General features: G+C 41.2%; 1 protein-coding gene across 1 annotated transcript; it reads left to right on the forward strand.

Moving 5' to 3' along the window:
- The first annotated feature begins 558 nt into the window (after positions 1-558).
- Positions 559-26,381, forward strand: LOC119731954. Its single transcript, XM_038205278.1, has 5 exons — positions 559-826; positions 18,491-18,703; positions 20,388-20,512; positions 21,282-21,597; positions 25,875-26,381. Exons 1-5 carry the CDS (start codon positions 559-561, stop codon positions 26,084-26,086), a joined length of 1,134 nt encoding a protein of 377 aa, XP_038061206.1. The 3' UTR covers positions 26,087-26,381.

A 26,381-nucleotide genomic window follows, 5' to 3' on the forward strand; every position in this document is an offset into this window, starting at 1 on the left:
CAATTGACGGTTATCAGAGAGAGAGAGAGAGAGAGAGAGAGACTTTATCAGGAATGCGTTCACAGCAATGAGAACCAGGGGGGAGATTTGCGTTGAAAGGAATTGGGGCATTGCGCTGAAAGACAGTGGGGTTAACGGGAACAGTGATAACTCTTGATATGTTTTAGCAATTGAATAAATGACTTCGATAATGTACGTCCTGGATTTTGTTATTTTCAACATGCTGAAAACTGTCAATTGGTCTTATGGTGCATGTGGTATTAGGCCTTTTCTGGCATGTCAGTTACATTACTTGGTGCTCAGTCATCCGTGACAGTAAAATGTAGTTTGTGGTGTTAAAAAAAAGAAGACATAGTTATTTAACAGCTGGTGGTTACCATTTTCCTGAGTAATTAGTTATACTAGTCAACAAAGTAATTAGTCAACAAAGTAAGCTCGGTTTCCTTTGTTAGAAACACCCTGTATTGCTCACCATCTCCTAAACAAAATATTCTACATGCAGGTCGTGTGGAAAGCCATATCTTGTCCTGTCTCAGAGACAGTTTAGGACATGACAAGATGAATGTTACCATTGTCGAGCCGGAGGCAAGCAGCATTCAACGCTTCCACGATGAAGTTGCTAAAGAGCCTCTACGTGGCGTCAATTTCGACTGGAGATGCCAGACTTTTCAAAAATACGCGAAATCCGAAGAGGCGATGAGCGACAAGTTTCACATTATAATTTGCATCAGTAGTCTTTACTTCTTGGGAGACCTGGACGAGGTTTTGACGAATCTGTACGGCAGACTCGAGGATGGTGGTATTCTACTACTTGGGGTGTCACAAGGTGGGCCTAAATACTGACGTGCGCGCATAAATTCACCACCACGCGCGTGTGCACGAGCGCCCACGGTGCATAGATATAGAACTTAAAATAACTAGATCGGACGCGCGTTCGAACACGCCATTCACTGTGCACAAAACTTCTGGGTTTGTTATGGACGCGCTGCAAAGTCACGTGAACAGGGCCACGCGCAAAGGACAGCTGCTGAATGCTGGACGAAAAATATCGCCAACACCCCCACCTGAATTCAGCTATGCGTTGAAGTTCTTAACAACAGGTTGACATTTTTAACTACGATTTTTGACAATGTGACATTTCACATTTCTTAGGGGCCAAATTGGCGACTGTGTTGAAGGTAATTGATTTTCAGCCAAGAATACTAATTTGTACCGAAAAGTAGCCACATTGTGTTCTTATATCTTTAACAAAGGCAAATGTCAAAAGCGTACTTAAATGTCAACCTTTTTCATGAGATTTTCCCCTTTTTTTAAATGTGCAATAAAAATCAACCGTTACTTGCCTATCAGACAAAACATAAACTTTTAATTTTACCAATATCAAAATGAAATAACAGAAAATTATTTTGTACATAAGCAACGATAAGGCCAAAAAAAAGTCTCCGGTTTCTGGTATGGAGCTTGCCCAAAATGTGGTGCGGCGATTTTATTTTTTACCTGACTGTTTTGCTTCAAATATCGGCTGATGACTGCAAATGGTGCCCGACTAAACTTAGTGCAAACATGGTGCAAATGTATTGGAGCCCAGAGAGGCCACATAAAGCTTATACTCAATCATAACCCCATCTAAAAACACGTTAAAATTGTGCAGCAGCAGGATTCCAGTCAAACCAGTGAGTTTGGCGGTTTTGAGACATCATCTTTCATTGAAAAAAAAACTTTTTCATTTTGCCGACGCGCATGGCTACGGCGACGCGCGCGCATACCAGAAACCGGAGACTTTTTTTTGGCCTAAAAATGGGCACTCGAAATATTGCGTTGCTTTATAATAATAATAGCTTTATTTACAGATGGTAGCCGTATCACCTGACAGATGATTTTCAATGGGCCATCAATTAATACTGCTAACCTCAATAGGAACATTACATATGAAATGAATGGATGACTACAAAAACAAGTCTTTGGCCATCTGTTGTGAGTACTGAACAAACGAATACTTAAATAACTTTTAGGTAATAAGCACTATGAAAACTTACTCGGTAACTAATAAATAATCTGATGAAATGGCAGTTCCATATCCATATCTATTAATCAAGATGTCAAGAATATCATTGCTCATGAAAAAAATATATTTGGTTGTCACCATCCGAATTTTTATGTGAAGGTCTAGCCTATGCAACTACCAGCAGGTGAGTATTGCTTCCCATAAATTTATGAACCAGAATAAGTAATCCAATATATCTTCCTCATATGCATGAACGCTATAGAGGGCTATTCAATCTTTCAATTTCAGAGGAGCAACAATAAGACGATAGCGAAATACTAAGCGAAACTTGTTAAATTTTAGCTATGGTTCACGCACGAGGCCTAGTGATGCATGCGTGGCTAGCTATCTCCTCACTGTACGCACAGTCGGCAGTGCAATCTTCTTTCTGACGAAGACGTACGCTTTTGTCGAGCAGTGCAAACTTCTTCATCTGTTGATTGTGATTCGTTGAGCAAGGCGCAGTTTTCACAGCTCCAGTAAAGTGACTTCCAATTGCAGAATAGGAAACTGTGTTCCATCTTCGGCCGTGTCTGGAGTAACAAGTTGCTCCTCTTACAGGCCTTTTACCACCTCTCTGACGGATGATAAGATGCTAGGCCTTTAAATACATGACAGTTATTATCGATAGCCTATCCTGGCCCCAAGGGCCAAGGCTCTTTGTAATACTTCCAGGCTTCAAATGAGTCGGGTAGTCTTCAAAGATTGACGGTACGGCATCGACACGCAGACGTGTTTTCCCCCCATTCCACCTTGAAGCACTCTGCAGGGAAATGGTCGCTGCAAAGACGATCGTGCTTTGTTGGATTCCATTTGCTGCCATTTGGAATATTTCTCATTGATGTTTTCAAACCAGGAGAATGGTGCATTTTCTTTAATCACCCACATCCCACAACAAAAAGTGACTCCTAATCCTCTTTCCCCCGCGGAGTCGGACTATTATTAAAAAGCAGGAGAGGGAGGGTGATGTTAGGCCAGAAATAATTGTTATTCGATGTTCAGGATCAGGAGTACCATCTTAACTTTTAAAACAACACCCTGAAAATATTTTAAGTAGGCCCTACGCGGTTATTACAAAATTCGGAGGATCCTTTGGATCACACACGGGGGACTTTTCTCCACACCCATTCCTATGATTTATGCCCATTTGGCAATGCTTAACGAAGCCTATATGGAGTTAATTTTTATAAAAACTGTCTTGTTCGAAATGTACTCTCAAGAGATAAATTCTGCGTATTAAGTTACTCACATATGATGTTAACTTCTTGAGAGACTGTCCTCCGGGTCCCTTTCTCCGTCTTAGTTGAACTTTGCTGCCGCACAGATTGCCACCATTTTCAAGCAGTGATGGAGTACAAGTGATCGTCATGCCGAAGAAATGCGCGTTTAAATTTTTGACCCTATTCACGTGACCAATGGCAGCGTCCTGTCAAAACGCGCGTATCATACGCGCGTCCGATCTAGTTTTTTCAGTTCTATATCTATGATTCCGAATGGCTCATTTGTCAAATTTACGTGCAGTATCTGCACGCGCGAGACGTGGAACGCAAGGGCCCCATTTCACAGCGCTGCTAAGCACACAAAAAATGCTTAGCACAAAAGAGTCTTGCCTAGAAAAGCCGGCTATCAGCCAAAACTCCATGTGATTTTCATGCTAAGCAAGCAACAGGATATATCATGTTGCCAAAACTCCAGGTGATGTTTATTGCTCATGATTGCAATAAACATCACCTGGAGTTTTGGCTGGTAAACTGCTTTTACTTGACTATTTTTGTGCTAAGCAAATGTTTTGCTTAGCAGTGCCGTGAAATTGGAACTGAGCGTGAGCATGTGATCCTTGTGGCGATGCTGGGTTTTATTTATCACCTTTCACCGTTGAGTAGGTACTTGAGTAATGTTGTAGTATACACTTGTTGTCCATTACTTTTTTCCCAAGTACCGGGTACTGTCGAGTGTTTAGGTTGCCAAGTATGAGTAAGAGTACGAGTACTTGTTCTTGCGAATACGAGTATGTGTACTTGTACTTCTGAATACAGCCTTACTGCAAATGGTTCATTGTGCCTAATTGGCCAAGGCCGAGTCAGACCGATATACAGACCCACACACGACTAGCTGTTAAATGTGTTTGTCCGGACGTGCACAGAGGAAAATCAGGAATCCTCGATTTCTCCACAAGCCAATCTACCATTTTAATTGAAAGTATCGATAAAATAAGGTCGTGGTATTAGTCAAGCTATCCGCTCCGTCCACAAGTACCCCCTCACCGGCAAAGAAAGTACAGTTGGGGGTGACCGAACGACGCCATTTTACCTGACTGCAATTCATTTGCTGCGAAGCGCGGCCACTGCGCGCACATAGCACAAATCTTCTAGTGTACGTGCGTCGCACACACTCGGAACAGTGCGCGTCAACCAGCGAAATGTCCCACCCATGGGACGTCGCAACCTCGTTCCCCATGGGAACGATCGCGCTGCGCCATTTTGTTTCCCATCATGCCTTGCGCGATCCCTGGAATTGTGTAATTTAAAAAATAAAAAAATTCCAAATATGGCACATTATAATTAGGCTGCAGTTTATCCGTTTTACGTGCTGACGCCATCTTTAAAATGATAAAAGTTGGGATTTTGAAGAATCAATCCTTTCAAACATAAAGTTAGGACGTTGCGTTATGTAGTAAAGATTTGTATTAAATTAGCCCTGGTGGACTCCCTTTCCTCCCTACGTTACGGAGGGAGTCCTGAGTACACATGTGCTCACAACCGAACGAAAACATTTCTTACCAATAATTTCAATATGTTTACCTTGTTGGAGAAGCTAATTTTACGTCGTAGTATTCTATGTGTCCTTATCTGTTAGCACGCTGGGTTCAGGAATTCCATATGCGATGCTGACTGACGTCAATCAGGAAAATAAACTCGAAAGCATCGTTAAACTTGTACGTGTTTAGTCTCTTTTCATCAGTTTCTCACCGCCGAGTCTATTCTAGTCGTACATCATACCATGAACGTCTGTGCAGCGTGTAGTCTGGTTCCCTAGACCGGACAATTATTCTCGACGCTCATATCACATCTGGTCCGAGGGACAGACTATGCCGCATGAATATGCAGTGCGCACGCGCGATTTGCTTAGTAACCACCCTCATACGCATAAACAAATGAGGGCGCTAGCGTGCGTGCGCGCTTTCGGATCGTACGCACGTACATTTGTACATGTACATTGTACATGATGCATGACGTACGACTCTGGGAATAAACTGATGAAAAGAGACTACAAACACGTACAAGTTTAACGTTGCTTTTGAGTTTATTTTCCTGATTAACGTCAGTCAGCATCGCATATGGAATTCCTGAACCCAGTGGCCAATAGATAAGGATACATAGAGTATGTAGGCGTGAAATAAGCTTCTATAACGAGGTAAAACATAACAAAACTCTGGTAAAAATGTTGGGATGGTTTCATGTAGAAAAGTCTTGTCCTGGACGTTAGTCGTATTGCAATGAAGACTTCGTCCAACCTGGGCTAGTATTAAATGTACTTACCCCTTTCGTCCCTTTACAATCGAAGAGACAGGGTTTTTTTTTGGCGAAAAACGAGGCTGCCATAATCCATATCGTATACAGGCATCGCGACTTTGAATAACATTTTTTTTTTTCGTACGTGTTACCTGCAAAGCGCATTATGGGCGCGCCCGGCGTGCAATCTTCGAAATGCGCGCGCAGTACGCTGTGAAAAGCGAGCGTCATTTACGTCATCATCACGACCAGGTGTTAGTGTAAGGAACGCGCACGCGCCCCTGGAGTCGAGGCTGGGGACGTCGTTGCTATGTAAAAGGGCGCCTCCAAGCAAAATAAAAAAACCTTGCTCCGGCGTGGCTCTGCATTCTATAGTTGCTCCCTTAAAGAAAACATCACTTCAAGTTGGTGTCTGTCATTCATTTTTGTAAAGGGTATCCTTAAAGTGTCTAATTTTGACAATTATTGGGACGAAACATATACGCCTTTTCTCGGTACATGTAAGGCGCCATGTTGTGTGACGTCACGGGCATCATAATCCATCATTGGAGTTAACAAAACCCGAACCAACACATTACAGACCCTTTTTTTTGCGTGCGCGCTGTGCAATGTGGAACTGCCGTGTAGTGTCACATTTCCAACGAACAAGGCCGATGTTCTATTCAATTGTTTTATTCATTGGGTTCGAATGTCGATATGTGCAGTATATACGTATGCCTGAATGCTTTCTGGGATAGAGGCCTTACTAGAGATTTCCTCCATGGCCAGTGATAGCGTAACGCTGAGTGGCGATTTGCATGTACTTATTCGTGTACATGCATGTACAGCCACAGGCTCTTCATGTAGCGCGCTAGTGCAGCCATGGCCTCGTGACTTTTGAACATGCATAATGCATGATACTTGGTGAAATTTGTCCAATCGGCGGCACTTAGCTGTGCGCCCATAGCGAATATGTGGTATGGAAAAAAATCGCTAGCGGATACCGGGAAGCGCGACATCCCGCTAATGTACATAAAGTATTCACATTTATGTCAATTATGTGCCATTTCCGTGATAAGGGTATTCAGGAGCACATTTTGGCACTGCCATGTAGGGCCCACCGGCTGACTTCATGTGTCAGAGATAATTATGTCGGTATCTATAGCACTCACGTTTTCCCACCTTGGGATGGATAAAATGCAAAGTTTCGTTGTGATGGCCGTAATCTTAGTATGCACAAACGCCAAACATTTTTGTAATAAGAACGGAGGGTAAATAGTAGAAATGATTTGCTCAAAAATGCGACGGAACGACGCGTATACGCAAATTGGACCAAGACTCGGGTTATATATATCAGAAAAATAACAGTACGGTCCATTATTAACAATATGTGGCGTGCGTGCATTACATGAGGGTGCGGGGGAGGGGTTTATCTTGCGCCACCTTACATACATGCCTTCTTATATGTTGTCTAGGGGCTAGACGTTGTTTTGATTTGATACGCGATAACCCGCCGTCGGGAGAGGGCGTTATCACAACCAACCAATATCACCCACGAACATGTCAGGACCAACGTCGAGGGAAATTCGTATCTATTGTGTTATGCGTGCGCACGTGTTCAGCCTAAGGGCCCTGTCACACTACTGCGTATCCTAATTCCTTATGAGTTGCGCATTGCCTTTTTTTCATACGCAGTCGTACGCACAATACGCACCTCATATGCATCTCTATCGTTTTATGTAAGTTTTATGTACGCAGGCATACGCATGGTACGGCCCAGTACGCTGGATAGTTTTGGGCATGCACAAAACTACGCTGCGTACGCTGTTACGCAGGTCATAAGTTAAAAATACGCAGCGCATCGGTCCCGCATCGGTCGAGCGCGGTACGAGTGCGCTATGTCTTCGTGAGGGATAAGCCGTTCATACGCGGCAATACGCTGATCTCCTATATTGGACGTATACATAGCGACGTATTGCACGAATTAGTACCGCTCGTCCTGCGAGCGGGCAGCGCATTGTACTTATTCGTAACTTATGAGAAACGCACAGATGGCGAACTTGCGCACTGCATACGCAACTCATACGCATCTCATACGCAGTGGATGCGCTGAATTTGTTACTTGTTCGCTAGATGTGCGTCGCACATATGTCAAAGTAATCAACAAATTTCGACGTTTTTGATCGTACGGCTGCGTATTGAAAATTGTTGATAAGGAACTCATAAGGAATTGGGATACGCAAAAGTGTGACAGGGGCTTAATATAAGCAGTGCGCATTCAAAACATTTCACTTTAGCTCTGAACCAAACTCTTAAATTTGAACCAAACTCTGAACCAAACTCTTAAAAGATGCAGCAAAACTGTGCAACTTCGCCCGTCAGCTCCTTTGTTGTGTGTAGTGTGCGAGGGACTGAAAATGAACTGGGAGGGAGATTTTAAGTCCGACGCCTCATAAGTCCGACAAAATCGCATCCCCTAACCAAATAAAAGGCCCATACGTCCGACGCCTGAAAGCTTCAACTCCTCATAAGTCCGGTCCCTCATAGCTCCAACGCCTCGTAGGTTCGACAGATTGAACGCCTCGTTTTTTCGAAGTCGGACTTATAAGGCGTCGGACCTATTAGTGGGGCTGTTGAGTGATACGATTGTGCACTTTGTGACTAAAGCATGAAACTTCGCATGTTGGTTCTTCATGCCATGAAAACAATTTTCAGATGGGGAGCCATTTTATATTTTACCTCTGGTGATCTTTGAGAGGTCAATGACCTTCACATACAGTATTTATAACAATTGTTCTTGAAAACACCACTTTCCTATGACCCAAGTCTATGTCATAGGTCTAGGCCATGAAAATAAAGATCATATGTGAAAGCAAACAAAAATTGACCTTTAGTGACCTTCCAAATTTCAATGACCTTTGTATACATATTTTGTCGTTATTATGATTTACTCTTTAAACCCCAACTTTTTGAAGACCAAGTCTAAATGTTAGGTGTTCATACTATGATCTTTTGTTTCACATGTAGGGCATTTCATGTCTGACCTCTGGTGACCTTCAAGAGGTCAATAAACTTTATTGCCTTTTTTATAGATATTTTTTAAGATTTATTATTCAAAACCGAACTTTTTCAGGACTCAAGTCTAAAAGTTGGCTCTTTGTGACATGAAAAGAATTTTCAGATATTGGGACATCATAATCTGTACTTTGGTAGGTCAATGAATTTTATATACCTTATTTTTCGCTATTGTTATATTTATTCGTCAAAACGCCTTGTTTTCGTGACCCAAGCCTTAATATTGCCCCAATAATTATACAGTCATGTAATGAATTCAAAGCCCGCAAACAAATTGGTGTGACATCTGACCTCCATTTCCCGCAACATGTTGCGACTGGGATAGAAGACTGTTGGACTTTCTTTTACAATTTAACATGTACAAATGTCTAACAATAGTTACTGTTATGTACTTATTACACTCTGTGGTATCTAGATGGACTTGGGTCACCACATTTTTAACCGTTTTACCAAGCCCACACGTCACTGTTAGACTATAATTATTGTCCAATGTACCTGTTGTAATCTGTTGCGCCCCTGTCTACCCTTCAAAAAGGGAAATGGAGATCAGAGGTCATTACAAAGTTGTCCTTGGGATCTGAATTCATGACATGCTGTAGAAGAATACTTAAAATACACCTGTTTTGATCTATTTAGACTTGAGTCATGAAAAAGTGGCTTTTGGAATATTAAATATGATAAATAGCGGCAAATAGGGTATAAAAACTTTATCGACCTCATAAAGGTCACCAGGGGTCAAATATGAATGTTCACACATCTGGAAATTCTTTTCATGTCACAAAGAGCCAACTTTTAGACTTGGGTCATAAATAAAGTAGGGTTTTGAAGAGTAAATCTTATAAATATATTCAAATAGGGCATACAAAGTTCATTGACCTCTTGAAGGTCACGAGAGGTCAGATATGAAATGCCCTTCATATGAAAATGCTTTTCATAGCATGAACACCTATACGTTAACCTATAGGTTATTGACCTCTGAAAGGTCACCGGAGGTCAAGTATGTTTTTTTTCACATCTGATCATTATTTTCATTGCCTGAAGACCTATGACATAGACTGGGGTCATAGGAAAGTGGTGTTTTCAAGAACATTTATTATAAATACTGTATGTAAAGTTCATTGACCTCTCAAAGGTCACTAAAGGTCAAATATGAAATGTCTCCACATCTGAAAAATTTCTTCATGGCATGAAGAACCAACATGCGAAGTTTCATGCTTTATTCACAAAGTGCACAGTTGTATCATATATTTGACCTTAAATCAGTGTTATGCCTCTTAAGTCCGACGCCTCATAAGTCTGAATATGAGGCGTCGAACCGAGGCGCCGGACTTATGATACGGCCCGTGTCTGTCCCCGAAAATTGGCCAAAAGTATATTGTTTTATCATGCCATCGGCGTCGTATCTTTATGCTCTGGCAGGGATCGTTTTAATCGACTTCATACAAGACTTCTTGCAACACGGCCGTAGCTTATTGTGCACTCGCGCTGTTTTTTACTAAAAACACTACTCCTTCCAGGAATTGCATGGCACAATGACGAGACTCATGGATGAACACGAATTCGTTGGCCCGCAGATATTTCCGATTGAGCTTGTTTTCGTGAGTGCCCTATTCTTCATGAGTGTTTTTGTTTCCCTTTAACAATTTAGTGCCCCTTTGAAAAAATACATGTGTAGTCATTGAATGGAGTCTGGTGACCTAGGCTGCCATTTAAAAAAAATTAATTAGTGTATACTTGTCAACCAAAAAAAACTTCATCAGATCGATCGATGAAGGCTTATAGAAAAGAAATGAGGCGGAACGGCACACAATAATGGAACGAGACGCAATTAAAGTGGAAAACCGACTACAAGTCACCGAGTAATTAAATCTACCGCATCAATGGAGTTCGAGTCAGGGTTAATAGGACTGAGCGGAATGCATGCCATTTTTCTGGTATAGACCTTATTCACGAGGAAGCCATTTTCCACCGTGTTCCCTGAATCAATTTGATACATTGTAAACTGTTGAATGGCATGGTGCCAGACTTATGATTGGAGTGCGTGGCAAGCCTCACTTTCATTTTTTTTATGTGGCTTAAAACATAAGGGTATGTTTAATCACAAGTTGCGCATTATTCATTTTCGCAGACTGGTACTAATTTGTAATGAACTTTAATTGCTTTCATTTTTACTTGCAAGTTCCAAAACTGAAGAGTTGACCTCGCTTTCAATGTACTATGGCCGAAGTGAGGTTTCGTTTCCATGATTTTTTAATATTTACAGTTTAAAAAAAAACTACCTTAAAGTCTAAAAACTGAATTGTATTAGTATTTCTAGTTAAAGTTATAATATTCTATCCATTAATAGCTGAATCGAAAAATCAGTTAGTTTTAGAAAACTACTAGAAGAAAAACATAATTTAAAACCTGATTGGTTTACTGCAACTGTAGGTTTGTGCATAAACTGCATGGCTCGTTTGTCATCTATACCCATGATTCAATGAGAATGTCAAGTATCAATATCTCGTGCAATAATTGAATCATGAACATTTGTCTAGTCTCCAAACAACATGACTAATTTCTTGTCGTTTTTTGCATGTACAATGCCGACTCACTTGGCGAAAATTGTGTTGTCACTTTGGCGCTTCCCATCTCGAAAAAAAGACAACTTGCAGTCCCTCACTCAGGATACGCGTTATGTCCTTTTGGAAAAGACTGGGTTTTTTCCGACGCTTTTCAATGTTTGGCGGTGTCAAAGGTGATTTGCCAATTGCCATGGAAACGGCAAATCGCATTATAATTATGTAATGGGCTATTTCCAAGAGTCGACGCAGATCAGTTAGCTGTAGAGTGATCGTTAGTCAGTGGTGTCGACGGGAAAAAGCCTTGAGGTCGCATCAAGAGCAAAACTAATTGTATTTTCCGTCATTTATTGGGTCGCGGACTCGTCGTCTATGCTGCTTAGAGCCTGGGAAACTTCATCTGGAAATGCCGTCGTTTGCTTGTACTGTCCTCCTGGTGACGTGCATTGTGATCCTGCTAATTGTAAGGCTTCGCGGGATTCGAGGTAAACTATTTGATTGGAAACTAATATGTTGTCTCTTTTTCACCTCGCCAATAGCTGTATAGAAATTTCAAATATAAATGCCATTTTAAATGTCCCCAATTCTGTTTATTTGTTTAAATTGTTGGTATGACATAATGATAGATGTAAAAGATTTGACTGTTTTGGTAAAATTGATAACATTTCGTTACAATGTTGATGTTCATTATTACCAACTGGTGTGAAAAGCACTGTCTGCTGCATCTGATGGGGCTACACTTTTGCTAACTTATAGTTGCAATTGTTCTGCATTATTTATTACGAGACGCGTGCATGAGATAGAGTCGGCTTTTCAGTTCAGGAGGCTAAGACTTTTGTTAATTAAACCATCATAGCGTTTTGGCAAATTTGAAATAAATTTGGCGATTATCAATATCTTTATTATGGTAAGTATGAAATCAAAACTAATGTTGTGAAAGGTAACAGTGGGCATGGCTACCCTTTTTTTAATGCTTTACCTAACGTCGAGTCAGTTTGTATCAAATAAAGGGAATTTTAGCATACTCATTCATTCATTCGTTAGACATAGGCATTTGCCCTTGGTCTCCTCCTCAAATTATACACAGTTGGGATCACTGGCGCCGCTCCCTGTTACATACAAAAAGCCCCGGTTAAGTGACCAATCAGACTGCATGCTTGGAATCCAACTTGAATTGCGTTTACTGTTTCGACCAATCCATAAGCTCGATGTACGTTTTCTTCACCTCAAATAGCTCACAGGATTGTTGGGAATGAATAATATATTTTTTATGTTTGAAATGGGTTGTGCCACATATCTCCGGGCTGTATTTTGTTACCCACAACACGCCAACTTTCTGTTTGAAGTACTTTTCATTGAATTCAAAGATGTTTCGGTGCATGATTAAAGTTCTTCTAAGAGAAAAGATAGCGTGCGTTTCCTTTTGTAGGTTGGGGTATAGTATCATCCCTATCAAGTGCATCGCAAGAACTGCCTCATCTTGTGGGCAATTGTGTTCATGGAAAGTATCATTAAGTGCATTTAATAAGAACCGCATACACCTCGACCTTTATCGAATGCTTACTTGATATTTTCTTGTCTTTACAATGTGTTCTGCTTTAGTTATATTCGGTTTGAAAGTTTAAAAAAGTCTTTCCGGGTAATTCCTCCAAAGAACATTCAACGTATGATTCTAGGTTCAAGTTGAAGACCGGAGATTCCAGGTTCATAGAAATTTGTTTGGTCCATCATTTGTAATTTGTGCATTTTGTTCGTTTGAAGCAACAAAAGTGCTGAAGATCTAAATAAGGGTGCTGAACAACTTACCCAATGAAGTTTCAGCTCACCTTTAGGCAAAAAAAGTTCAAGTTCCTGGTATGGAGCTTGCCCCAAAAGTGGTGCGGCGACGCGGCTTTTGTTTCTTTTTTTTCCCTTTCAATTGTCGGCTGATGACTGGTGCCCGACTAAACTTAGTGCAAATGTATTGGAGTCCAGAGAGGCCACATAAAGCTTATACTCAATCATAACCCCATCTAAAAACACGTTAACATTGTGTAGCAGCAGGATTCCAGTCAAACCAGTGAGTTTGGCGGTTCTAAGACATCATTTTACATTGAAACAAAAAAAATTAACCGACGCGCATGCGTACGGCGACGCACACGCACACCAGAAACCGGAGAATTTTTTTTGTTTGGCCTGAGCTTTTTTGGGGGCCCTTGCATTTTACTGATGAAATGCATTTAACTGATCATCACCCCTGGCGTGTACAACCAAATTAAAAGGTGGACTTATCTATGAGCCATGCCCATGCCAGCCTGGCTAGCTAGCGTGCCATGTTTAAATATACTGGATACTGCAGTCTGTAAATCTTTAGTCTATGTAATAGAGCCATGGTCTATAATTTTTGAGCAGATTCGCTGATTAATTCTGCAAGACAACTGCATCTTGACCACTAGGTTTTGACAAATCAGCGGGCGCGTTCTATATCGGGTCTTCGGTCATTCACCTGTTGTCTTGTCATAGACGTGGATTTAAAAAAAACCTAGACACATCAACAAAAGCTGTGGTCACGCGCTCTGCAATATATGTTACGCAATATTCGCCTGCCTAATGATGTATTTCAAAACACTGCATTCAAATTGACCAATCGCATGTTTAGTCCTGATTTGGAAATGAAATGACGTCATGATTTAGTAAAGTCAACCCAGATTGGCTGAGGAGCGAGATCGCATAAATCTGCATGCTTTGATATATCAGGCATTATACGGAGACGGGCTCCGCGGATAAGGCCCCCCCCCCCAAAAAAAAAAAAACAAGTCTCCGGTTTCTGGTATGCGCGCCCGTCGCCGTAGCCATGCGCGTCGGCAAAATGAAAAGGTTTTTTTTTTCAATACAAAATGACGTCTCAAAACCGCCAAACTCACTGGTTTGACTGGTCTCCTGCTGCTGCACAATTTTAACGTGTTTTTAGATGGGGTTATGATCGAGAATAAGCTTTATGTGGCCTTTCTGGACTCCCATATATTTGCACTAAGTTTAGTCGGGCACCATTTGCAGTCATCAGCCGACATTTGAAGCCAAAAAAAAAAAAAAAAAACAGGTAAAAAAAAAACAAACCGCGTCGCCGCACCACTTTTGGGGCAAGCTCCATACCAGAAACCGGAGACTTTTTTGGGGGGCCTAACGGGTGATACTCAGACTAGTAAATTATCAAGAGTCAGCTTGTGCTCTGAGTGCACGTGCAAATACATGTGTAATCATTGAATGGAGTCTGGTGACCTAGGCTGCCATTTAAAAAAATGTTAATTAGTGTATACTTGTCAACCAAAAAACTTCATCAGATCGATCGATGAAGGCTTATAAAAAAGAAATGAGGCGGAACGGCACACAATAATGGAGCGAGACGCAATTAAAGTGGAAAACCGACTACAAGTCACCGAGTAATTAAATCTACTGCATCAATGGAGTTCGAGTCAGGGTTAATTAGGACTGAGCGGACTGCGTGCCATTTTTCTTGTATAGACCTTATTCACGAGGAAGCCATTTTCGACCGTGTTCCTTGAATCAATTTGATACATTGTAAACTGTTGAATGGCATGGTGCCAGACTTATGATTGGAGTCGTGGCAAGCCTCACTTTCATTTTTTTATGTGGCTTAAAACATAAGGGTATGTTTAATCACAAGTTGCGCATTATTCATTTTAGCAGACTGGTACTAATTTGTAATAAAGATTACTTGCTTTCATTTCTACTTGCAAGTTCCAAAACTGAAGAGTTGACCTCGCTTTCAATGTACTATGGCCGAAGTGAGGTTTCGTTTCCATGATTTTTTTAATACTTACAGTTTAAAAAACTACCTTAAAGTCTAAAAACTGAATTGTATTAGTATTTCTAGTTAAAGTTCTAATATTCTATCCATTAATAGCTGAATCGAAAAATCAGTTAGTTTTAGAAAACTACTGAAGAAAAACATATTTTAAAACCTGATTGGTTTACTGCAACTGTAGGTTTGTGCATAAACTGCATGGCTCGTTTGTCATCTATACCCATGATTCAATGAGAATGTCAAGGAGGTTTCTCGTCTATACACATGCAGAAAAAAAAGTCAGGAAAGCAGACTACTTTGAAAACTAAAAGCACCGCCAAAGATAGTGACTAAAAACAATAGAAGGCCTCTGGATGTAGTTGTTTGCCTATCCTAGATGCTTGAATGGCAGACACTTCTCTTGATTTTGTTCACTCTCAAACTCTGCTTAATTAAAAGTATCAATATCTCGTGCAATAATTGACCGGTTTGTTGGCATTACGCAGGATTTTAGTGTTGAATCATGAACATTTGTCTAGTCTCCAAACAACATAACTAATTTCTTGTTGTTTTTTGTATGTACCATGCCGACTCACTTGGCGAAAATTGTGTTGTCACTTTGGCGCTTCCCATCTCGAAAAAAGACAACAACTTGTAGTCCCTCACTCAGGATACGCTTTATGTCCTTTTGGAAAAGACTGGGTTTTTCCGACGCTTTTCAATGTTTGGCGCTGTCAAAGGTGATTTGACAATTGCCATGGAAACGGCAAATCGCATTATAATCATGTAATGGGCTATTTCCAAGAGTCGACGCAGATCAGTTAGCTGTAGAGTGATCGTTAGTCAGTGGTGTTGACGGGAAAAAGCCTTGAGGTCGCATCAAGATCAAAATTAATTGTATTTTCCGTCATTCATTGGGTCGCGGACTCGTCGTCTATACTGCTTAGAGCCTGGGAAACCATCTTGAAATGCCGCCGTTTGCTTGTACTGTCCTCCTTGTGACGTGCATTGTGATACTGCTGATTGTAAGGCTTCACGGGACTCGAGGTAAACTATTTGTTTGGAAACTAATATGTTGTCTCTTTTTCACCTCGCCAATAGCTGTATAGAAATTTCAAATATACATGCCAATTTAAATGTCCCCAATTCTATTCATTTGTTTAAATTGTTGGTATGACAAAATGATAGATGTAAAAGATTTGACTGTTTTGGTAAAATTGATAACATTTCGTTACAATGTTGATGTTCATTATTACCAACTGGTGTGAAAAGCACTGTCTTCTGAATCTGATGGGGCTACACTTTTACTAACTTAGTTGCAATCGTTCTGCATTATTTTAACTAGGAGACGCGTGCATGAGATAGAGTCGGCTTTTCAGTTCAGGAGGCTTAGACTTTTTTTTAAGTAAACCATCATAACGTTTTGGCAAATTTGAAATAAATTTGGCGATTATAAATATCTTTATTATGGTCAGTATAAAATCAACAGTAATGTTGTGAAAGGTAACAGTGGGCATGGCTACCTTTAAAAAAAAAAAAATGCTTTACCCAACGTCGAGTCAGTTTGTATCAAATAAAGGGAATTTTAGCATACTGTTACATACAAAAAGCCCCGGTTACGTGACCAATCTGACTGCATGTTTGGAATCCAACTTGAATCGCGTTTAGTGTTTCGACCAATCCCTAAGCTCGATATACGTTTACTTCACCTCTTCGCAAATGGGACAGGTTTACGCCTTAGCCTTAACCCTAAAGTGGCCGGGTTATTTTGACCATCTCTCAGCAGGGGGGGGGGGGGGGGGGGGGGGGGGGGGAGGGGCGGGGCGGATCCCCCCCCCCAAGATCTTGGCCATCGAGTGAAGAAAATTTTTGAAACTCGGCACATGCATAGAGCAACTCCTCCTAAACATACCCAAGAAATTTCATGACTATAGGGGAGAGGGTTTGGGAATTATGGCTAGTTAATTATTCATATGTACGAATGGCAATTCTGCTCTGTATACACAGAGGCGGATTCCGCCCCCCCCCCCCCCGGCCCCTTTAGGGTTAACCTGTCCCGAGACTCTAACAAGAGAGTGAGCGGTTGTAAGGAAGGTTGTTCTTGTTGGCAGATCGTTTTTCAGCGTATTAAGGCCTTCTACATGCAATGTCTTCGTCATTTTCAAAATTATTATTCGGTGGTTCGATTTAATTTCCAACGCAGAAGTTAATCAGCAAACAGGGTTGGGAGTTTTATCTTAGAAGTTTCTTGGAGGCGGAATTCCCTTTTTGTGCTGTGAGGCGTCTCCAAACTCCAAGGTGAAATCTGGTTCAGTTTTAGCGACGGTTTCGCGTACTCTCTGCGCAGTCTTCGGAAATAGTCTGCGTAAGCTAACCTCGATAGGGAAACCAGGCTTAATACTTTTTAGGCATGCGCGTTGAAGAGGCAAGTATCGGATTGAAGGGTCAACAGATGTGGTATAGAGCTTACAATCCCGGGACATACCGTTATTTCGTTTTACCGTTTTGGATTTCCTCAGAAGCAAAAACAGTAAACGAGCCATTGACTGTTTTGTCGTTTTACAGTTTTGTAAAACGGTCAAACGGTATTAAGTCACAAAAAACAATTACCTTTTTATTGTTTTTGTAAATTGTAAAAAGTAATAAACGGTTAGTTGCTTTATTTTTAGAGTGTTGTTTTACAAAAACATGACAATGTCAAAACGGTCAATAGTCTTGTCGACCATTTTTTTTTATTCAGGTTTAAGTTGGCAATTATAGCAATGCGGCACCTTGGAATATTAATGTGTCCTTGGGATCAAGTTACTGCCTGTCAAATTGCCCTCCTTACATTTATGTCGCTCTAGTTCTCACGACAGAATTTGAGAATATTGGCTATAGTATTAAAGAGCCGCGCTGGCCACTCCAATTTCCTTCAACATATCTGCAACTTCTTCGTACATCTTACCACCCTGTAACTATTCTGAAATTTCCTCCATGAAATTTTCCAGCACCATTTTTGTTTGCAACTCTTCAAGCCCCACCAACTGAATCGCAGTAGATGGGGGTCAAGGTCACGCGAGGAATCACACCACGCATTAATTATGCCGAGGTAACACTTCTTCGTGCACGGCATGGTCCCCTCCACCCTCCTCCCCCTTGCCCACTGCCACAAAATGCACCACGGACTGTTAACTATGACACTGAAATAAAAAAAAAGAGTCTGTATTCAATACTGACCGTTTTGCTGTTTATCAAACTTATTTGTGTAAAACTGTAAAACAAAAATCATTGATCGTTATGCTGTAATGAAATTTACTAAACTGATAAAACGGATAACCGTATTTATCTTAATACCGCGTTTGCCGTTTTACGAAACTGTAAAACGACAAAACGGTCATCGGTTCGTTTACTGTTTTTGTTTTAGAGGAAATCCAAAACGGTAAAACGAAATAACGGTATGTCCCGGGATAGCTTACAGTGGACATACCTATTTACTATGTTCGGAAATCGGTCTGAATGGCTTTTGTGTGCTATTGTATTATTTTGTTGATAGCGATGTACTGCGAAATAGGCCAGGAGCCGGACCCCGCCTCCCAAAACAGGTACCGTTGGGTTATCCCGGTGAAGGATCCCTGTCAGTGCACTGAGGTCCGTGTCGGCTCACTCAACACTCGGGCCCCCTGTGGACCATTCGATGTCAGGTATTATGACACCTTTCTGCACAGCAGCAACCAAACAGAGATTCGAAAATGGCTGAATTGTTCCGGTGAGTTCAACTTCAAGGTAAAAGTGTTTCAGAAATGTGAGTTGCTACTGGACTTGAATGACAAAAGGCTACTGTCCTTTGAGTCACTAGCTGAGGAAAACTGACTGAGACACTGACTGACTGAGCAAGTGACTGACGGGTCACTGACTGAGTCACTCCCCGATCCATCGAGCTGACGGAATAACTGACTGCATGTTACCATAAACTGCCTTAAACTGAACATTAACCACTGTGTCCTGCCCTTCGTATACCAAAAGCAATACGACATACACCAGAAGCCTGAATCCTAGATCCCTGGGGCCGTATTCACAAAACAACTTCAGTCTTAAAAAGCAAGCATCCACTTAAATTTGCAACTTAGACGAGTTTTAATGTTTAATCAGTATTCATGGAACATGCTCACTAAGTGCCTCTCTTATTTTCGTGACTTAAATCTAAGGGTGCACCCTTAGATTTAAGTCACGAAAATAAGACCACCCGGGTGGTCGGACCTGTCTTAAGTCAAGTTAGGTGGGACACTAGGGTGTCGATGGCGGCTTCTTTGTCTGTCTGTTAGTTTGTATGTTTTGGGCACGAAATTGGACTTTCTATATACGGGCTAAGGGAAATCTCGTCAATATCGAATTATTGTCAAAGGAAGCCCAAATAAATTTAATGTATGACAGCTCTAGAATTTTAGTTCGTTGATATTTTACCGGATACTTAGAGTGCTTAGATTTAAGACTGACTCAAGTATTCTCTTAAATTTTGTGAATACAGCACCTGGCCTAAAGCAATGGACCTAAGGCCAACAAAATTGTCGGTCTCTGGTCAGCGCGCGCATCGATTATGCTCATACGCGTCAATATTTTTTTCTATTGAAATTTTCCGCGGTAGCTACAATAACGCCTCAAATTTTCGTACCAAGGAATCGGGAGGGGCACGAAGGCAAACGATGGAGGGCACCAATGAACATGATGGAGGACACTAAGGTATATGAGGACACAGAAAGGTAAATGGTACCAACCTTGTCTGTACAATCCAAGCTTGAAAAAAAAAGGAAGGGGAAAAAACCGCATTGCCGCGTCAATTCCGGAACTTTGGTCCGACAAGAGACAGTTTTTGACCAAAACCTCGGAGTCTAAAGCATGAAGCTAAATGCCTCAAGCCCTTTTCACTTCCTATTAAAGTTTGATTGATGTCTTGTAAACCTGTGACAAAATCATGTCCAATATAAAATTTACCCCAAGTCGCATTTTGATTGCCGTGGAGACTACATACGCACCCTCTCTGAGTTAATTGGCTGAGACTGTCCAAATGAAAGACAGACTAACTAAAGCCGTCCAGTTGAGACTGACCGCTGACTGCGGTCAAACTGTCCAATCCAAATGGACTTATGGTGTGGTGTGCCTTTTGTTGTTGGATGTTCTTGTATTGTAATGTGTTTCAACAAAAAAACGTTTGATTTTTTGTTAATTGTTGATTGAGTTGTGTTGTGTTGTGATGTTTTGTTACGAGTTGTAACAGGTTAGCTGTAATGCATTTTGGTGTAACAACGTATTATTTTGAACAGTGTCGTGTTTCAACAGGTAATTTGTTGTGTTACTACGAATTTCTGTTGTGTTACTACGAAAGGTTCTGTTCTGCTCTGTCTTACACCAACGTCTAAAACAAACTGATTTATGTCCCCCATAATCTGTGACAGAGCAACCAACTCCATGTGCAAGTGGCACTGTGCAGAACCCAGCCACCTCATGCAGTGAGATACTGGAGGTCTGTAAACAGCCACCCAGCGGTGTGTACTACCTCCTCGTACCTGGAAATAAACAGGTAAAGTAGAAAGCGATGTACAATAAGGGTCCCTGCCATGAATGTTACTGTAAATTAAGTGCTAATATGCATTTCTTTATACCGTATGAAATAATGACTGTAAAATGTTTGGACTTTTTGTTTTGTTTTACAATTTCCGTACCCTTTTCTGTAATAAAAGGCGGTCTTGCTGCCGTGTCCCTTCAGAAAAAAAATTTACAGTAATAATAAAGTAATAAATAAGGCTCACTTGGGTTGTTCATACACATGTTATACGTTTACTGCCTTTCATGTACTAAATTAACAAAGAACATACAGCAGAAAGATTACCACAACCAAAAATACCCCAAATCTGGCAACTTTTGATTATTGAAATAGCTTTGATCATGAACATATAATTTATACTAGCATAACACCCCCCTAAAAAAACACCAAGAAAACACAACAACAGAAAAGACCGAAACATCTTAGAAATGGCAATGCCAAGTTCAAAATGAGGTTAATTGGACCGAAACGTGCATTTTAAAGAATAAATAGGCCTAAAGTTTGTTTTTGCAGAATTAATAGTGCTTTATTTTGCTGAACAATCTTTAACCTTTACAAAAAAAAGTGCACAAGGCTTGAACGTTATAGTAACTACTTTATAGGCATGAATTTCACTTCCTCTTGGAAACACAAACTATATCGAACTCATCCATAAGCCAACACTTGGTGACAACTATACTACCTCCAGATGATTTAGTTGCCAAGACCTGACAGGCGCACTATAATCTGATTTCCTTGGCCGCAGTATCCCGTGTACTGTGAGATGCCTGGCGGCTGGGCACGCTTCGGAAAAGGCAACATGCAGTCGGTCTGGAACTACAAAGACGAAGATGAGGCAGAAATCAATCTCGATATCATCTCGGATGATGAGATTGAAGCGATCAAGAACTTACCCTTCACTGACTTCATGATCCGCACCGATGTGACTTTTTCTTTACAAGCAGACGACTCCAGGAATCCATCTACCGTGCACGCCCTCTATCTGCCCTCGCTCCAGACTGTTTCTATCAACATACCACTGCGATATACCAATAACAATCGGCTACAGTTTAACGAAGAAGGTAACCAGTTCATTGGATTAAAAACAAATTAGTTCGATTGCAATTCTTGGCGTTTTTTTTTTGTGACCTTGACAAAAGGTCCATAATTGGCTGTCAGGCCTTGCAGTTCTGTTAATAACGTGTTTCATTTATTATCTATTTCATTTGTTACTAATGAAAGATTTACCGCGTCGGCCATATTAATTTTATCGTCCGTCATGCATCGCGTGTACATGGGACAAATTACTTTTTTCTGCAACCAAGTATGAACATGCATAATGAGCATGCGTCAGTTGGTAACGGAATTCTCGGACTTTGCTTCCTTTAAAAAATCCTCTAGAGTCACGAATCTGAAAACATCTATTTCATCTATCAGTATGACTTGACAAAAAAAACAATCAAAGGAAGAACGTTCACTTTTTGGGGAAATGAAAAATACGTAGAGTTCTAGGGATTCAAACCCGCAAGCTGCAGCATTGTGACCACGCGATCTCACGCATTAGGCTAGAGTGGTGCCGCGCCTTCCACCGTATAAAAAAGTATATGACATTCTTTAAAATCACACGACATTTGTATTCAATGACGTGACATGTTTCACGCATGCGTATTAACATGAATTACTTCACTAGCCAAAACACATTTTTCCACCTGGGAGAATTTATTTTATACAGTTGATGGCATTTTATGAACATTTGTATCATAAACTGCGCACCTAGTGTCACGTGGTGTCCCCCTCTCGCTTTTCAAATTTCAAAGGCCGGGCGATTATTTTTTTATATTTTACGGTATGGTCATCCCCCACCCCTTTCCTCCCACAGACACGACTTTACGCCACTCACTCGGGATATTGCACGAAGTTTGGACAATACCAACTTCACTCATGGGTCATTCCATGTCAGACCAACGCACTTTTTTACCTCATGTCTTCCGATTTTGATAACAATTGCTATGCCTGTAGGTCCTGATCAGCCATGAATGCACACCAATTATTAGCCCGATCCGACCTACCATGTGGTCAGGGCAGAAACCCCCAAAACCCGGAGTAAAATACCACCCTTTTGGTAGAAATATGTCAAAACCATGTCAATTTTCTTCGAATATATGCGAATTTGGTATTGAAATAATAAGAATTACATGCTCAAATCAACTTTTTTATCAAAACTAAATTTTGTGAAAAGGAGGTCACGTGACCTTTAATGTGTTATCGTGACCTTTGACCCAATTTATGTAAAAATGCATCATTCCCAAATTCAACGAAATGAAAATGACTTGATAGAGCATGTCTTCCTCTATCAGAATCTACTAAAATCAATTGGGGTCTTCAAAATGTACAACTTTATGACTATTTTTGTACAGTTAGTGGGTTACAAATGAGTCAATTTATAGACTTTGCATAGAAATCCACCCACACAACTTACTTTTCTGTTTCTAAAACTACTGAAATTAATCTTGGTTCGGGATTTTCTCATGTTAAGTGCTGATGAGGTCTAACCAGACTCATAATATAAATTATCAGCAGTGGCGCACCCAGGAAATGGCTTTGGGGGGGGGGGGGCTCATAGCTTTCTGTTGTCAAATTTCTGTAGAAGATTGAAAAAAAAATACCCTAAAATAAAACAAACAAACTGACAACCTTGGAGGGGGGGGGGGGGTTCCAGCCCCTCGAGCCAGCCGGCTGCTGCCCCCCCCCCCCCCGTGCCACTGATAAGGCCAAAAAAAAGTCTCCGGTTTCTGGTATGCGCGCGCGTCGCCGTAGCCATGCGCGTCGGCAAAATGAAAAAAAAAAATTCAATGAAAGATGATGTCTCAAAACCGCCAAACTCACTGGTTTGACTGGAATCCTGCTGCTGCACAATTTTAACGTGGTTTTAGACTGGGTTATGGTCGAGAATAAGCTTTATGTGGCCTCTCTGGACTCCCATATATTTGCACTCAGTTTAGTCGGGCACCATTTGCAGTCATCAGCCGACATTTAAAGCAAAAAAATTCAGCTAAAAAAAAAAAAAGCCGCGTCGCCGTACCACTTTTTTGGCAAGCTCCATACCAGAAACCGGAGACTTTTTTGGGGCCTAATTAGTTATCCTACGAGTGTACTTTGAATTGAGGCCACCCACCCCGGGGTGCCACTGATAATTAGTTATCCCACGAGCGCGCTTGGAATATGTTACAATGCAATGCTGCTGTGACCCATATGCCACCCGACGCACTACATTATTCCGTGTTCCAAGAGTGCAAGTGGGCTAACGAATTTATCTTCAAGCAAACTTGACGTCGAATGCTTGAGAGTCGATTGTCGTCAGCAATTACTGTTTAGGGTACGCAACAGCTCTATGCTTTTTACCCGGACCCAGTACAGCGGACACACATCCAGGTGAAATTTATCTCAAAGGAAAAAAATGCCAAGTATGTGAGACTCATTAAATTTCAAGAAGCACAGTGATGAATGAGTAAGGTAACTTTGATTGCGATATTGAGTATTATCTTCAAGCAGCCTTGCATCCTAGACCCTGATTAGTCCATCTATAGCAACAACTGTTTGAATTGGCCAAAAAAAATAAGTCTCCGGTTTCTGGTATGGAGCTTGTCCAAAAAGTGGTGCGGCGACGCGGCTTCTTTTTTTTTTTACCTGACTTTTTTGCTTCAAATGTTGGCTGATGACTGCAAATGGTGCCCGACTAAACCTAGTGCAAATATATGGGAGTCCAGAGAGGCCACATAAAGCTTATTCTCGATCATAACCCATCTAAAAAAAACACGTTAAAATTGTGCAGTAGCAGGATTCCAGTCAAACCAGTGAGTTTGGCGGTTTTGAGACATCATCTTTCATTGAAAAAAAAACTTTTTCATTTTGGCGACGCGCATGGCTACGGCGACGCGCGCGCATACCAGAAACCGGAGACTTTTTTTTTTTGGCCTTTGATATATTGCACAGTTAAATTGCACCCCAGATATCGAATGTACATGTACTTGTACATGTATGTATTGTGTTCTTTTTATTTGTTGCTGAACGGTCCGATACACTATGCACCTACATCCCTCACCACGTACAATGTACGCATTCGACGTCAAGTTTGCTTGAAGATAAATTCGTTATGGCTCGTGGAGCACGGAATAATGTAGTGCGTCGGGTGGCATATGGGTCACAGCAGCATTGCAATGTTTCATATTCCAATATTCCAATATTCCAAGCGCGCTTGTGGGATAACTAATTATAGCTATAGCACCCCAGATAATAGTTCATTAAATTTCAAGAAGTGCAGTGATGAATGAGTAAGGTTACTTTGATTGCGATATTGAGTATTATCTTCAAGCAACCTTGAATCCTAGACCCTGATTGGTCCATCTATAGCAACAACTGTGTGATTTGATATGTGGCATATGGGTCACAGCAGCATTGCACTGTTTCATATTCCAATATTCCAAGCGTGCTCGTGGGATAACTAATTATCAGTGGCACCGGGGGGGGGGGGAGTCGGGGGGGGGGGGGGGGGGGCTCGAAGGCTGTCTCCAAGGTTGTCAAATTTCAATCTTCTACAGAAATTTGACAACAGAAAGCTATGAGCCCCCCCCCCCCCCAAAAAAAAAGCCAAATCCTGGGAGCGCCACTGCTGATAATTTATATTATGACTCTGGTAAGACCTCATCAGCCCTTAACGTGAGAAACTCCCAAACCAAGATTAATTTCAGTAGTTTTAGAAACAGAAAAGTAAGTTGTGTGGGTGGATTCTAATGTAAAGTCTATAAATTGACTCATTTGTAACCCACCAACTGTACAAAAATAGTCATAAAGTTGTAAATTTTGAAGACCCCAATTGATTTTGAGTAGATTCTGATAGAGGAAGACATGCTCTATCAAGTCATTTTCATTTCGTTGAATTTCGGCATGATACGTTATTACAATAATTGGGTCAAAGGTCACGATAACATATTAAAGGTCACGTGACCTCCTTTTCACAAACTTTGATTTTGACAAAAGAGTTGATTTGAGCATGCAATTCTTATTATTTCTGATATTTCAATACCAAATTCGCATATATTCGATTAAAATTGACATGGTTTTGACATATTTCTACCAAAAGGGTGGTATTTTACTCTAAAAAAATGTCCGCTTTTTGTGGTTTCTGCCCTGACCACGTGGTAGGTCGGATCGGGCTAAAAATTGGTGTGCATTCATTGCTCATCAGGACCTTCAAGCACAGCAATTTTTATCAAAATCGGAGACATTAGGTAAAAAAAGTGCATCGGTCTGACATGGAATGACCCTCATATGTTATGGTCTTCACTTTACGCGTCCTCAGGAGATCGGGTGATGTGTTTGAGTGGTTCTTCTATCAACCTATGCGGACAGGATGGCTTGCCTCGCAGAAACGAAGCCACGGAGCGTCTGGTTGTCACCAATGTCTACTTCGGTCCACGAGCCGTTGACCGCGGAGCAACAGCAACCAGGTCAGAGTGGCGTCGCAATAGCTACACCTGGGATGGGTCTTTCTATTACCTCCTGGCAAAGTAATCAGCCCCTTTGATGGCACGATTTGGAGGTAGTTATTTTGAGAAAATCCAAATATTGCGAACTCATACTGAATAATCTGGTGAAACATGACACAGTGGTGAGTCACAGGTGTCAAATATGCAGGGAGCGAGAGGAGGGGCACTCAATGGGCTCATTGGCTTCCTTTCCGATTGAGAAGGGAGAGGACAAGAAGGGCAAAGACCACGAGCTTGGGCATTACTCACTGCTATCATCCCCCTTAGCTCAACGAATTCGACTTTCCTCTCCTAGCAAATTTTCAACATATTTTAAAGAA

This window comes from Patiria miniata, unplaced genomic scaffold, assembly GCF_015706575.1.
Source record: "Patiria miniata isolate m_02_andy unplaced genomic scaffold, ASM1570657v1 HiC_scaffold_24, whole genome shotgun sequence".
NCBI classification, from domain to species: Eukaryota; Metazoa; Echinodermata; class Asteroidea; order Valvatida; family Asterinidae; genus Patiria; species Patiria miniata.

Excerpts from the sequence above, each read along its gene's own strand:
- LOC119731954 (XM_038205278.1), top strand. The coding sequence starts at position 559 with ATGAATGTTACCATTGTCGAGCCGGAGGCAAGCAGCATTCAACGCTTC. Across the intron at positions 827-18,490 it reads ACTACTTGGGGTGTCACAAG|CGATGTACTGCGAAATAGGC; the intron begins GTGGGCCTAAAT and ends TTTTGTTGATAG. Across the intron at positions 18,704-20,387 it reads AAAATGGCTGAATTGTTCCG|AGCAACCAACTCCATGTGCA; the intron begins GTGAGTTCAACT and ends AATCTGTGACAG.